This window comes from Crocodylus porosus, unplaced genomic scaffold, assembly GCF_001723895.1.
Source record: "Crocodylus porosus isolate Cpor-Errol unplaced genomic scaffold, CroPor_comp1, whole genome shotgun sequence".
Classification (NCBI taxonomy): Eukaryota; Metazoa; Chordata; order Crocodylia; family Crocodylidae; genus Crocodylus; species Crocodylus porosus.
Window position 1 is genome coordinate 756,429 of NW_017728952.1, and position 13,353 is coordinate 769,781.

At 41.4% G+C, this 13,353-nt stretch overlaps 1 protein-coding gene across 2 annotated transcripts in view; it reads left to right on the plus strand.

Moving 5' to 3' along the window:
- The window catches only part of CNOT6L (CCR4-NOT transcription complex subunit 6 like), a 74,001-nt gene that overhangs the window by 41,301 nt on the left and 19,347 nt on the right, over positions 1 to 13,353 (plus strand). Inside the window, exons 1-6 of one of the 2 annotated variants that reach the window (XM_019556373.1) lie at positions 1,439 to 1,542; positions 3,034 to 3,155; positions 4,313 to 4,499; positions 5,620 to 5,705; positions 7,756 to 7,845; positions 11,860 to 11,928. In XM_019556373.1, the coding sequence (XP_019411918.1) occupies positions 3,044 to 3,155; positions 4,313 to 4,499; positions 5,620 to 5,705; positions 7,756 to 7,845; positions 11,860 to 11,928 (544 nt within the window). In that variant the 5' untranslated portion in view covers positions 1,439 to 1,542; positions 3,034 to 3,043. Of the gene's footprint in view, positions 1 to 1,438; positions 1,543 to 3,033; positions 3,156 to 4,312; positions 4,500 to 5,619; positions 5,706 to 7,755; positions 7,846 to 11,859; positions 11,929 to 13,353 lie in introns of those variants that run through there. The other variant, XM_019556372.1, reaches the window with a different exon arrangement.

A 13,353-nucleotide genomic window follows, 5' to 3' on the forward strand; every position in this document is an offset into this window, starting at 1 on the left:
AGCAGGGAAGTGGCTGAACTGGTCCCTACTTAGGAAGACAGAGGCAAAGAAATCGTTAAATATGTTAGCTTTATCATCTGGTGTGATGACTAAGTTAATATGCATTTGAACTGGAACAGATGTTAATGTAATTTTAAGATAATTCCTTGCTGGGCTCAACTGAAACACTAAATTATTCAGTAAATATCCCTAAACAATATTGTGATTTTAACTTATTTTTTTTAAATTTGTGCTTAAAAAGCTATGTATTGAAAATAACTGAAAACTTAGTTAAGGATCCAAAATAGCTCCTGTGGACCACAGTCCCTGTTTATTTCCTGATAACTCATCTCACTTGCACCACCCAAATGGCTCTGCTGTTGCCCTTTTAAAAATCTTCAGAGATAGGGACAATTCAACAACAGCAACAAAGCATATAAAATAAATCTTAGTTAAGGAATCTGTTTCCAATAATATCAAATGATATGCACTTACTAGTTGTTGTTTCAACCTATGTGTTTTAGAGGGGTTTTTACTGTTTATACAATGTCACAGTGGGATGTGGATCTTGACCTAAACCTTTATCCTATATCTTACAGAAACTGTAAGATCCTGTATCTTGCAGAAACTGCATAACTATATCCTATACCTTACAGAAACTACATAATATTTTAATTAGAGATGCTAATTTTAGGGTTGGTTGTATTGTGGTATCCTTTTCTGTGCAGGGAATAGAATTTGAGTCTTGCAGCTGAAGTCGACAGAGGCTGCGAGTTCTCCATGTGCTAGGGATTTGGACCCTTTGTGTAAGCAATGACTCATTGCTTTGCTGAATCTTGCTGGCTGGAGGGATGCTACTGAAATCCAGAAGGAGTTATGTTCAGACTCGCTGGAATGTAGGTTAGCTTGATGCATGTCTGAAAGCAAGGAATCTGGTCAATAAAGTGGAAATAAAACTTCTTTCAGGCTCCCAGAAAGGACTAAGAGGTATCTCTTCATAGGAGCTGGGCAGCACACTTTGGTACAAGAATTATTGGTAAGGTCAAGTTTTTAAACACAAGCAATGAGAAGAGCACTGGAGATAGATCAAATTTAGTGAAATCTGTAATGTGGATTTTGCTAGTGACTGCAGGTTCAACTATTCAGATTTGCAAACAAGGATCTAATTTATTGGTGATTTTATGTTGTGTGTTAACCTGAGGAAGAATGTCTTGCATTCAAAAGCTTGTTTAACTTACCGAACTACATACTTGTCTAACTACATACTTATATAACCAATAACATTTAATAATATATTATAAAGAATAATACATGATTATAATAAAATAAATAACAAATTATAAATAATATATAATATAAAAATAAAATATAACCAATAAAAGATTAGAATCTTAAGAAATCCTTGCATTTTTATAATTTCGGGACCATCATGGGTACAACATAGATCTTGCATTACTGTTCTCTTAATGTTTCATTTAACCCTACGAGGTGAAGCACTGCAGCGGAGCAGATAGTGTGCAGAATCCTTTGGCACTTTGCTTTTATTATCAGATGATTCCACCTGTAAGTGGAAGCTCACTATAATTATAATTTCAGTTTATATACTGTCATATCCTTTGAATGAAAGGGCAATATTTCTCCAAATTCACCATAAATTGGAATTTCATTGTGAATTTATAAGGCTTTCTTTTCCCACCCCATGTAGTAAATGAATCATGTCATTCAAAGGAAAGCTTTGGTAACTCAGCTCCTTCATGTTTAAAATGCCAAAGTTTTATAGTTTTGTCTTTTTATTAAACAGATAGTCTTAAGCTTCAGGATTTCTAAATTGTGGATGACCAATCAGCTGATGATCTGCTGCACAACATTTGTTTCAGCAGATCCAATCAAAACAGTTTGAACTAGCTTTCTCCAAATTCTTCATAGCTTTGGTCTTCTGACCTGACAAGTAGAAATCGTTTTTAACACTACAGTATAGAAACTGCTTCCATTATAGAGGGTTGTTAATGTGGAAAACTTGCATTTGGTGAACCACCCTGCTCACATGCAGAAGATCAAGGTTGTATTTTTTTTAAAAAGTCTTGTCCACAGATTTATAATAGTTTTACTGAACAATAGGTCTCCTGTTGCTCAACACAGTTGCTTGAAAGGCATATATTAAATGCTTTTCACCATGGAATCCCTGAAATACGGCTGATTTTTTTTAGAGTAAGGTTTTAGTGCTTTCCTGTGCCAACACTTTGCCAGAAATGAAATAATTTGCCCTTGTATGTATACAACATCAATTTTAAGACTAAAGTGCGTGGGGTAATCAGAAAATCAAATTATTGGGCTGCCAGTAACCCTGTAATTATAAATATTGTTAGCAGTATTTATACCTCCACCTTTTTCCAGAATTTTGCACTTCAACCAAGTGCCTTCTACTACTTGTGATTTGTAAGCATGGGCAGGTATGATGCAGGAAGAGCTAAAGCATTTATGGATGAGAGCTGGGGGTAAAGGTTCAGAGCCACAAGTCTTGAAAATTTCTATCTGTGTGGAAGTGTGAAAAAGGGACTTGTTTAACCCAGAAATATAATTGTCAGAAATAATGTATGCTAATCTAAGATTTTTCTTTGTAGTTTTGGTCTTTGTAAATAATAGGGAGCCATTCTGTGGTGTCTAGCTGAGACTTGGTGCGGTTTTAATCATTTTGACTGTTTCCTGAAGCAGCCAACAGTGCAGTGTCATGGGTCATTAAATATAGGGTATGGAGAGGAAAATACCAGAAAAGTTTAGGAATTCTGCTGCTTGAACAGGATAGTTTAATCCTATCCTGCCTTCCACAGAAACCAAACGTCATGGAAAATCCCCTTGCCAATATGATTCCACAAAGATGTGTAAGAACATGCTTAAATCCATCTACTGACTAACATGGAACTATTTTCAGAAAACAAAATTAAGTTACATGCTTTTTCTAGTATGAGGCTGTGAAGAATATTCTGTTGGGTGGCTAGACGCAAAGAAATGTTTTGTTGTTTCAACTCTGTGGTACTAATTCTGGCACTCTTTCAGACTAACAGGGATGCCAAAGGAAAAATATGATCCTCCAGATCCTCGCAGAATTTATACCATCATGTCAGCAGAGGAGTTAGCCAATGGGAAGAAGTCTCACTGGGCAGAATTAGAAATCTCGGGTAAGTCTCTTTCAAATCTTGGTTTGGCTAAATGCCAGATTATTTAGAATACAACTATCATAGTGCAATGTTTATTTGAACTTTTACTTGCTTGAAAACCTGGAATTAAGATGTTGGTTCTTTATATAGATGGGGGTGGCTAGAATTTTTAGTTCATTTTTTTTCAAAATAAAGTTACATTTTGAATTTCTATAAACTATTAAATGACTATTGTGGTGTGCGAAATGGTCTATATTCGATTTGGATTCGGGTCAAATTGGGGACAGTGATTCAATTAGTTGATTCGGATTACTGTCCTCAATTCGATTTGGCCGAATCTGAAGATTCGATGCTGATTCAGAGAATCAGTGGTTTGGCCATAGATACAGCTTTAAATCTTTCTTCTACATACCTGGAGGTACCAGGCACAGCTCGTGAATGCTGCGATGGTGGGGTGGATGGAGCATCCCACAGGAACATTCTGCCTTGGCCCCCCCCATGTGCTCGGCGGCAAACCTGGAAGTGGACTGGAATTGCTTCCAGTCTACTTCCAGGTCCACTGCCAAGTGTGCAGGGAGCCCTCCCACACCTCCCCCAGCTCAGCAATGGGCTGTAGGGGGACCCAGGTGCCCCCCACCGACCCAGGAGGCACCAGTTGCCAAGCTGGGAGGGGTGCAAGGGGGCCCCCCCAGTGGACTCAGAAGTAAACCGGAAGTTCTTCCAGGGGGCCTGGAACAGATTAAAGGGTCCTCCTGATTTCGATGCAGATTTAGAGATTTGACCACCAAATTGGGCCAAATCTCCACTGAATCGAGTTGGGACCAAAGCGTCACACAGCCCTAATGACTATCTTGCCAGCAGATTTGTTTCTAAATTTAAATTCTTTCTTTTCTTTCCATTTCACCTTCCTGCTTAAACTAGCACCAGATGCTTATTTAAAACAGGTTAGTAAAAAAACAAAAACAAACGATTCAAAGTTAATTCTTCTGTCTTGAGGAGTATTTCCACGTGGTTTAGGGTAAGGAATCAAATAGTTGCACATTCTGTGGCCAAGTGTAGGATTTGTGTATCTGAATTCAAACACAGCACCTTGAAAATGTAACCCTTATTTGTGCCCACCATTTCTGCTTGAGAGTATAAAGCTGTCTGAAGACTTGTTTCTTTGTTTCCTCTTTTAGGTAGAGTGCGGAGTTTAAGTACATCACTTTGGTCACTGACGCACTTGACTGCTCTTCACCTCAATGACAATAATCTTACTCGCATTCCACCTGATATTGCCAAGCTCCATAATCTGGTTTACCTGGATTTGTCATCCAACAAACTTAGAAGTTTACCAGCAGAACTAGGAAATATGGTATCTCTCAGGTGAGAAGAATTATTTGGGATAACAACCCAAGTACCTCTCTACTTGAGATTGGGGACCAAAGGAACACTGATTTTCCCTCCTCAAATTTTTCAGAACAATCTAGCCTGAAAAATTCAGTGCTTATATTAATGTTAGCTGGACAAGGCAAACATTATTTTAAGGCATGGGTGTCAAAAAAGCAACAATTCATGAAGCTATCTGGCCTATGATGGTGTCCATGGATTTTTCAACTTAAATTGTTTATTCCATATTTTTGATATGGCTGGCCACTGTTTTGTCGAGGCTATTTGCTGATTATGCTGAGCCAGAATCCTTCTTACTGTCGATTCTTAACATTTTTCAATGTTGACTCTTAACCATCTTGCAACTAATAGCTGCTGGGGTCAGCCTAACCTTAACCCTAACCCTACCCCATCTGTGGTAGCCTGTTGCATGCCAGAGGGTGCATGGCACAGGTGTGCCCCAGGGAACACAAGGTGCGCCACTGTTAGTTGTCCCTGGGGAACCAAACGTCCATGCTTGTGTGGATGCAAACTAACTCTCCAAAATTTATAATTTTACAGGTAGTTACTTTAAACTGAATGCTCTATATATTGCTTTTTCATATATTTTTCCAAATTTTAATAAGCAAAATATAAAACCTGAATTGAATCTGCCTATAGCAGCTGTACCCAATTTGACTTTGCATTTAAGGATAGACTAGCTTGCTGTCTTTTTGGTCGGTGAAGGATCATGGTAAAATTGGAATTACGGCTCTCTCTATCACAAGATAATACCTCTCCTCTTTCAAGCAAAATGTATGCTAAGTTCTTAAAACAAAAAAACCCCAACCCCTTTCTCTCCTTATTCTATTTGACTGCCCATTTATTGTTAAGGACTAGTGTGCTAATATAGTTTCTTGCTTTGATGTGGTCCCAAAAATGAGCTTTTCAGACTACGTGGTGTCTCTTTCTCTTCTGATATTTACTTTTAAATTCAAGGATAAAGAGCTATAAAATGTAAGAGTTGTGATACTGCTACTTACAAAGAACTAGAAAAGGTTATAAGGATGCATAAGAATAATTGTTCTGGCGTTGTGTGCTAAGATGATGTTAATAACTGCTCTCGTCTTTTTTGTAGGGAATTGCTTTTAAATAACAATCTGTTACGGGTTTTGCCTTATGAACTTGGACGGCTCTTCCAGCTACAAACCCTAGGTTTGAAAGGTAAGAGACATTTTTTTTTTTTTGTAAGTGTGGAGTGATATTGTTGGGCTGTATGACTTTGCATAGCACCCCAAGACTCCATTCCAGAATAAGCCATACCTTAAACATCTGGCACGAATGGCTATTTCAGCTACTCTTGTTCCAGAAACCTCTTTGCTTAGTTCCTGGAAGTCGCACTTAATCAGTGGAACAGTGTATGTTGTGCTTGAACCTTCTTTTATGAATTCATTATCTACATCTGCTCTACTAAAAACTTTCCAAGAGCTGTATTGTTTTAATATCTTATTCCAGTTTACAGACTGCAGAATAATTAAAAATAAAAATATTATTCAAAAGGGTTTTTGAATGCATCTGAAAACTGCCTACAGATTGAGAAGGAAAGGTGGAAGACTATTTCAGAGGAAGATGACCTGTTAGGAATGAGGTCAGATTTCTGTCATCTGGTCTCCTTATGAAAACCACACTTTACTCTAAAAGATGCATCATCTTTCATGGAGATGATGTAAAAAAAAAAAAAACCAACACTTCAGGGCTTTCTGAGAGCAAAGAGACTATGAATGCAATGGAGATTAGAGCAAAAAAGCACTGGAATGTCCCCTCCTTTAGCAAAAAGCTGCCCAACCTCTGAGTGGTTGAGGGCTACATGCTGCATGGGCCATGGGTCGTCCATGCTGACCTGCTGAGCCATGCACTCTGCCCCTTGGGCTGGGGACAGGAAGTGGAAGGTGGGGGAAGGAGGGGAAATCCAAAAACACCAGCAGCAACAGAACTATTGGGGAACAGTGCCTGTGAGTGAGTTGACAACTGGGGGGGCACATGTGGCCTAGCAGCCCTGCCCTACCAGAAGAGAATACTTCAATCCACTGTGGTGTACTCCAGGGGTTATATAGTCACATAACAACCACTTAGTGTGATCTTTATACATATCTTTCAAGAGGAAAATCTTCAAAGGCTAAAGTTATGAAATACATATTTGACTTTCGACTCAGTCTCAAATGAAAGGAAAAACACCTGTAGGAAGATTAGAACCCCACGCCCCTCCCTTGTGGGTAAGGGAGAATAGAGTAAGATTTCAAGCCAGAGTGTCATATTTTATTTTTTATATAAAAGTAGAGAGAGGCTTTCTATCCGAAAGGGGGGAGAAAAAAAATTTCTTATGAGGCTAGTATTGAATGTTTTGAGAGAGCTTTTCAAATTCTGGTAATTTTTTAAAGCATCTTGAGGATTTTGGGTATCTCCTAATCATAACTTTTAACATTTTACACAGTTTCTGCAGAGGCTTTTGAAGTCTTGTGGTTTGGGTTTTACTTATCCTGGGGCTTTCCTTTATGAAAACCTTTTTATTTAATCCTAAAATTGTTTTGGAAGTATGGTGACCTTCAGTATGCACAGAAATATGATTACCTTCTGTTCAAATCTCTCAAGGTTTGGGGCGTGCAAACAAAACGTATAGAATAGGGAAGCTTGAAATGTGCAATAAGGTGGGTTCCTTCCTTGGGAAGCTGGTCTGAAAGGCAATATCAAGCAGTTCTCTTAGTAAGACTTAATGCTGCCCTTTTGTCTGGGTGGTGTCCATGCAAGTGCCCAGGTGTTTTTAATGGCTCAGTTTTTCAGATTGCAGGTATGCAAGAGCTCATTTAGCTACAAGAAGTATGTCTGCTTTGAGAGGTTTCCCAATCTTCCTACCTCTCAGTAAAAAGAAAAAAATGCCTTTCTATAACTCTGTATTTGTGCAAAACTTAAGTGCACAAATTCCATTTCCAAAGAGAACCTTTTCATGCTTTTCTTTCTTTCTTTCTTTTTTCTTTTCATCCTTGCCAAGAACAAACTATTCTAGTTTCTGGTACAGGTCCGGTTGAATTGATATGAAGGAAGAATATTTTATACTAGCTATTTCTCTAACAATCATCTTCATAAGGTAGACACTAAAAGGAAAAAGTACTACAGAATCATTGGGCCCGTCCGCTCTGAGGTTGGAAAGTTCAATTAAGTTGCAAGTTTTGTTTCAGAGAGCTTAATTATTGCATTCTTTGTTATGAATCCCTTGCAGGCAATCCTTTATCACAGGATATTCTCAGTCTGTACCAGGACCCAGATGGAACACGTAAGCTACTGAACTACATGCTTGACAATCTAGCAGGTAACAAAGCCAGAAGTTTACTAGTCCTAATGAGCTCCAGAACACTTTCACTGTTCTTGTATTTAATCCCATTAATTTAAGGTCTGCATCGATTCCCTTCTGACTGCTTTTTACTGTCTGTGTACTGCCATGAAATAAATACAGGCTTGTAGCATTGTATCAACCAGTGGTAGAGGATAAAGAAATATCTTTATCAGGATAGCTCTGGTTTTGTTCTGGGATATGTGGCCCTTTTCACCTGTATTTCTAGTTTTTTGTTTGTGGGTTTGTATTTTAATCCAGTGGTGATAGAGACAAAAGGGTACAGCTTTTCCAAAGCAGTTTGTGTGTATGCATGTATGCACAAGCACACATGTCTGAGAGAAGTGGGTGAAACAACATATGATTCCTAAATCCTAATCTAAACTGGCAGTGTTGTTGATCATCACCAAATGGCTCAGGATTAAATTGATTGAGGAATGAAGCTAACATTTCACTCGGATGTCCCTGTACCAAACCTGGATGACACCGGGAAAAGCTTGCCGAGTCACTTTATAACTAGAGGTACACAGTAAAACCGTCTGATACCAGATCAGTACCAATATAAAGAAAATAGGCTGTATCAGAAATCGGCCCGATGCGGCCAGTAATTTGGCTGATAAATGCTTGTGCATGTGTGCAGCTGCAGCGCAGCACTCAGGTAGTGAAAAGCACAGCTGGCAGCATAGAAAGCTGCATGCAGTTGGTAAATCTGTTGTGGTGGAAGGGGTGCCAGCAGTTCAATGCTCCCTGTAGTGAGGGAGGGTTTAGGGGCAGGTGCTACCCAGCTGGGTTGGGGCAGGGCATGGGACAGAGCTGTGGGAGGAGCATGTGCCCCTGGATCTGAGCAGGGTGCAGTGTTCTGCAGCTGTGGGCTGGAGCTGGGACTGTGCCGGGCTGGGCTTAAGGCAGGGGCTACGAAGGGGATGCAGCCACCCTAGATTTTGCCATATCTCTGCTCCCAGCACTGCCGTTGCCACCCACCTGGCAGAGCCCTGACTCAATGCCCCACCTCCACCCACACACTGAGGAAGAGTCAGGGCTGCGCTGGGTGGGCATCAGCTGGGAGCAGGGCTACAGTGAAATCTGGGGTAGCTGCAGCCCTTTCTGTAGCCCCTGCCCTGAGCCCAGCCCCCACTGAGAAGATCATGGTGCAGTCCAAGCTCCAGCCCGTGGTTGCAGCCCAGCCACCCGGACCCACACAGGTCCAGGGCATGGGCCCCTCCGGGGTCCATGTAATGGCATGAGCTGTAGCTCCATCCTGTGCCCTGCCCTGGCTGGGCAGCATCTTCTCCTGCTCCCTCCCTCACCATGGGGGGTGCTGATCTGCCCCCCTCATACCTTTTCCCTCCCCTTCCACCACAGTGAACTTACCAGCTGCATGCAGCTGTATTGGAAATCAGATCAGTATTGCCCAATATAGATTTCATAGATTTCTAAGGTCAGAAGGGACCTAGTAGATCATTGAGTTCACCCCCTGTCCCAGGCAGGAAAGAGCACTGGGGTTAAGTAACCCCAGCCAGGTGCTTGTCCAGTCTCTCTTCTTGAGCACCTCCAAGGTAGGGGAGAGCACGACCTCCCTTGGAAGCCCATTCTGTATTTTGGCAACCCTCACAATAAAGAATTTCTTCCTGATATTCAATCTAAATCTAGTCTCCTTCAGTCTGTGGCCATTATTTCTAGTAACCTGGAGGGGTGCCCTGGTAAACAGAGCATCTCCTATTCCCTGCTGACCCCCCTCACCCCTGCCCCCCCGATGAGCTTATAGACAGCCACAACATCACCTCTCAGCCTTCTCTTGCAGATCCCAGGTCCCTCAGTCTGTCTTCATAGGATCTTATGTGCAGGCCCTCGACCATACAAGTAGCCCTCCTCTGAACCCTCTCAAGGTTATCCACATCCCTCTTGAAGTGCAGCGCCCAAAACTGGACGCAGTGCTCCAGCTGCGGTCTCACCAATGCTACATAGAGAGGGAAGTATCACCTCCCTAGACCTGCTTGCCATGCACCTACTAATGCAAGAAAGAGTGCAGTTAGCCTTACTTACCTCATCACATTGGTGACTTGTTCATTTTTGCGTTGACTATGACTCCGAGATCCCTTTCCACTGCCGTGGTACTCAGAACAGTACTTCCAAGTCTATAGTTGTATTGGAGATTCTTTCTCCCCAGGTGCAGCACCTTGCACTTATCCTTGTTAAATTGCATCCTATTCTGATCTGCTCCCTTACCCAGTCTATCTAAATCCACGTGAATTTGCTCCCTGCCTTCCAGTGTGTTTGCTATAGTTTGGTGTCATCTGCATATTTGGACATAGTGCTTTGAACACCCTTGTTCAAATCACTGATGAAGATATTGAACAGTACTGGTCCAAGGACAGAGTCTTAAGGGACACTACTGCCCACATCTCTCCAGGGGGAAACTGACCCATCCACCACCACTCTCTGGGTGCATCACATAAGCCGATTTTTCACCCACGTTACTGTGAAAAAATCCACATCACAGCTACTCAGTTTGCTTGTGAGAATTAGGTGCAACACTGTGTCTTTTTTTAAAATCCAAGTAAATAACGTTTATCTTCACTCCTGCATCTAAGCAATATGCCTCCTTAAAAATCGGCTATCAGTATGGGCCTCCAAAATCTCTCAGTGCACCCCTATTTATAACCTGTTTTTAAAGTAGAGGACATCTAGTTTTCAGTGCTTTCTTTTGATACTTTTTCACAAGTATGAGGGTGATTTTTGCCAGCAGCTTGGTTCAGTTGCCCATCAGCTTCAGTCTAGAAATCCCTCTTGAATAAAAGATCTCCAAACACTGGTGTTCAATTGTCTGTTGATTTATAGCAGTGCTTCCCCAACTTTTCTTCAGCATGACCCCATTTGAGGTTGCAACCCACAGTTTTGGAACTGCTAGTTTATAGTTTAGTCACTGCTTTACCATCAAAGAAATGTATAGGTCAAAAGTAATCCAACCCATAAACTTTTTAAGCACAAATTGAAATTTTGGATGATTACTTAAAAAACGCATTTGACGTTCACAAGAGACTTCCTGTCTGGAAGAAACACTAAATAAAATTTTATTTAAGTTTTGTCAGCTAATGTGTTCTTTAAATATTGGTGCCTTGATATGACTTGCTAGGGTTTTGTACTTCAAGGAATTGAATCATAAATCTTAAACAAATGAACCCCAAAATAACCTCCTTTTGTCATTCATACCACGTATGCAGATGGATTATCTTGTGAACAAGGTCCTAGAAGATAAATTTTAGTATCTAAACCTTAGCTGCTTGTAGATGTGGAAAAAAATCCAAACATGGCACTTGCTTTAAATTTGGCACACTCTCGCACCGAGCCCAGTGCGTGCCCAGAAGACGCAGCATGTCGGTTGCATCTGGCTTTTCCAGCATCTGTATAGATTGGGTGCCTTAGTAGGGCTTTTTTGGCACTTTTATTTAATAGCTGATTGAATCTGCATTAGCTAAAAGTGCCAAAAAGCCCCGCTGAAGCACCCAATCTATATAGACCCTGTGGAGCCATTCTGAAATAATGCACTGCTGTTTCTGGTAGTGTGGGTCGTTTTCTTGTCTTGTGTGCCCTCCCCCCTATGTCTGCCAGCACCCCAGATGACTGATTAAGCTTATTTTCTGAGAAGCAGTCTTACCTAACAGTAGAAAAGTTTCAGTAATGGTCTTATGAACTATTAAGATTAGTAAAGAAGTTCTAGGAGAAATCATGGGGGACCTGTCTGATTGCTGAACTTGCTGTTTTCTTGAATTCATGTTTTTGTGTCTTCTGAATGAGGTTTTACTGCCCCCCATTTGTCTTTTTTCCTAAGCTTTAAATAGGTTGATGGATTTCATGTGACTGGGGTGTATCTTGTCTCTGGGTTAGTGTAGCACAGTCTGAAACACTTGTTGAGGGATCAGTTTGGATTGTAAATTAAAATTATAATTTTTACAGTGATAAGTACTAAATTAATTGCTCTTCTGAATGTTTCAGTTCACCCAGAGCAGTTGCCTGCAAGGCCATGGATTACTTTAAAAGAACGAGACCAAATTCTGCCCTCAGGTAACTTTGTGGCTATTCTTTTTTTTCCTTTCTGCCGGTGCCTGCTTTATGTTTTGAAATGCGCCTCGGACATGTTCAGGTTTAGTATTTTAGGCTCTTGTTGTAAAAATGCCATAACAGTCTACTGTTAATTGACATGTGTTCCCAGTGTGCTGGGCACTTTTAATTAGTATGACTCTCTAATTAAAGTGCCTGTTTGTCACATGTATCAGTGTTGCCACGTGTCCCTGCACTTTGAACTAAAACTCATCAGATGTGTTTTTATTTCAAAGCATGCCACTGCCATTTTGTCAGCATTGAGACTCGTGGCGACACTGATGCATGTGACACGTGAAGCTGCTGGAGTGTTAATTTTCATGCTTTAGCCAACTCGATTGATTGAGTATGTTCTGATGCACTGGATTTCCACCATGTCAGAGCAGGCTCCCTGCATGTATATAGGAGCCCTCTATACAGAGAATTAAAAATGGCAAATTATTCATGTAGGTACAGTCTCTTCTTCACCTCTGCTGAAAATGCCTCTTGTCTGATTTTGTGGCATCAGTTCAGAAACAGATTGCAGCTTTTTCTCTACCTTTTGACTTGGTACTGAAACATTTATTTTCCAAGGTTGGACTTGCTTCTTCTAAAAGTACCAGACTGTTGACTGTTCAGATATGGCACCTGTGGAGCCTCAGTATACAGCCCCTGGTGCTGCCATTGCATCTCCAATTGACACATTCATGGCATGCACTGGACCAGCCCTGCACACACACAGGGCCCAGGACATGAACTGCATGCAGTGCCCACCCCAGCCTGTCTGGGACACGTTACATGCAGCACCCTCTCCAGGACTACAAGTTGTATATGGCACTGGCACAGGGTTTGGGACCACACCTTCCCCCTCCTGCACCCCACGTGCTGGACCTAGCACCTGCTCTGGCTGTTCTGGGGACATGCCATGTGCAGTGCAGGTCTCAGAACCAGGGACAGGATCCAGCATGTTGGGGGAGGGGAAGAATCTGGGCTCTATCTGGCCCACAGGACCAGCCCCATATTGTTCATCCCACCCATGAACTGGTCCCTTTCCACTCATCTGACCCTTGGGGCCAGATGAGTTTGATGCTCCTGAGATAAGGCATCTACTCAATTCAACTCAAATTGACAAAGGAAAGGTGCTTTGGCTTATTTTTCAAAAATAGTGAGAAGCCCCTCCCCCCCCTCCAAATCACTCCTACTTGCATACGAATACCACACACATCTCTAGACTGGTGATAAATGCAGTTGTAAAGAACCCTCTATGTTGGTTTCACTTTCCTTTCATTCCTCTCATCCCCTGGGGAGTTTAGCTACAATGTAATGCATGCCATGCTTTGTAATTGAATCTTGGTGCCATCTGCTGCTGCTCATGCTAACCTGCAAGGAGCACCTTAAAAACCCCACACG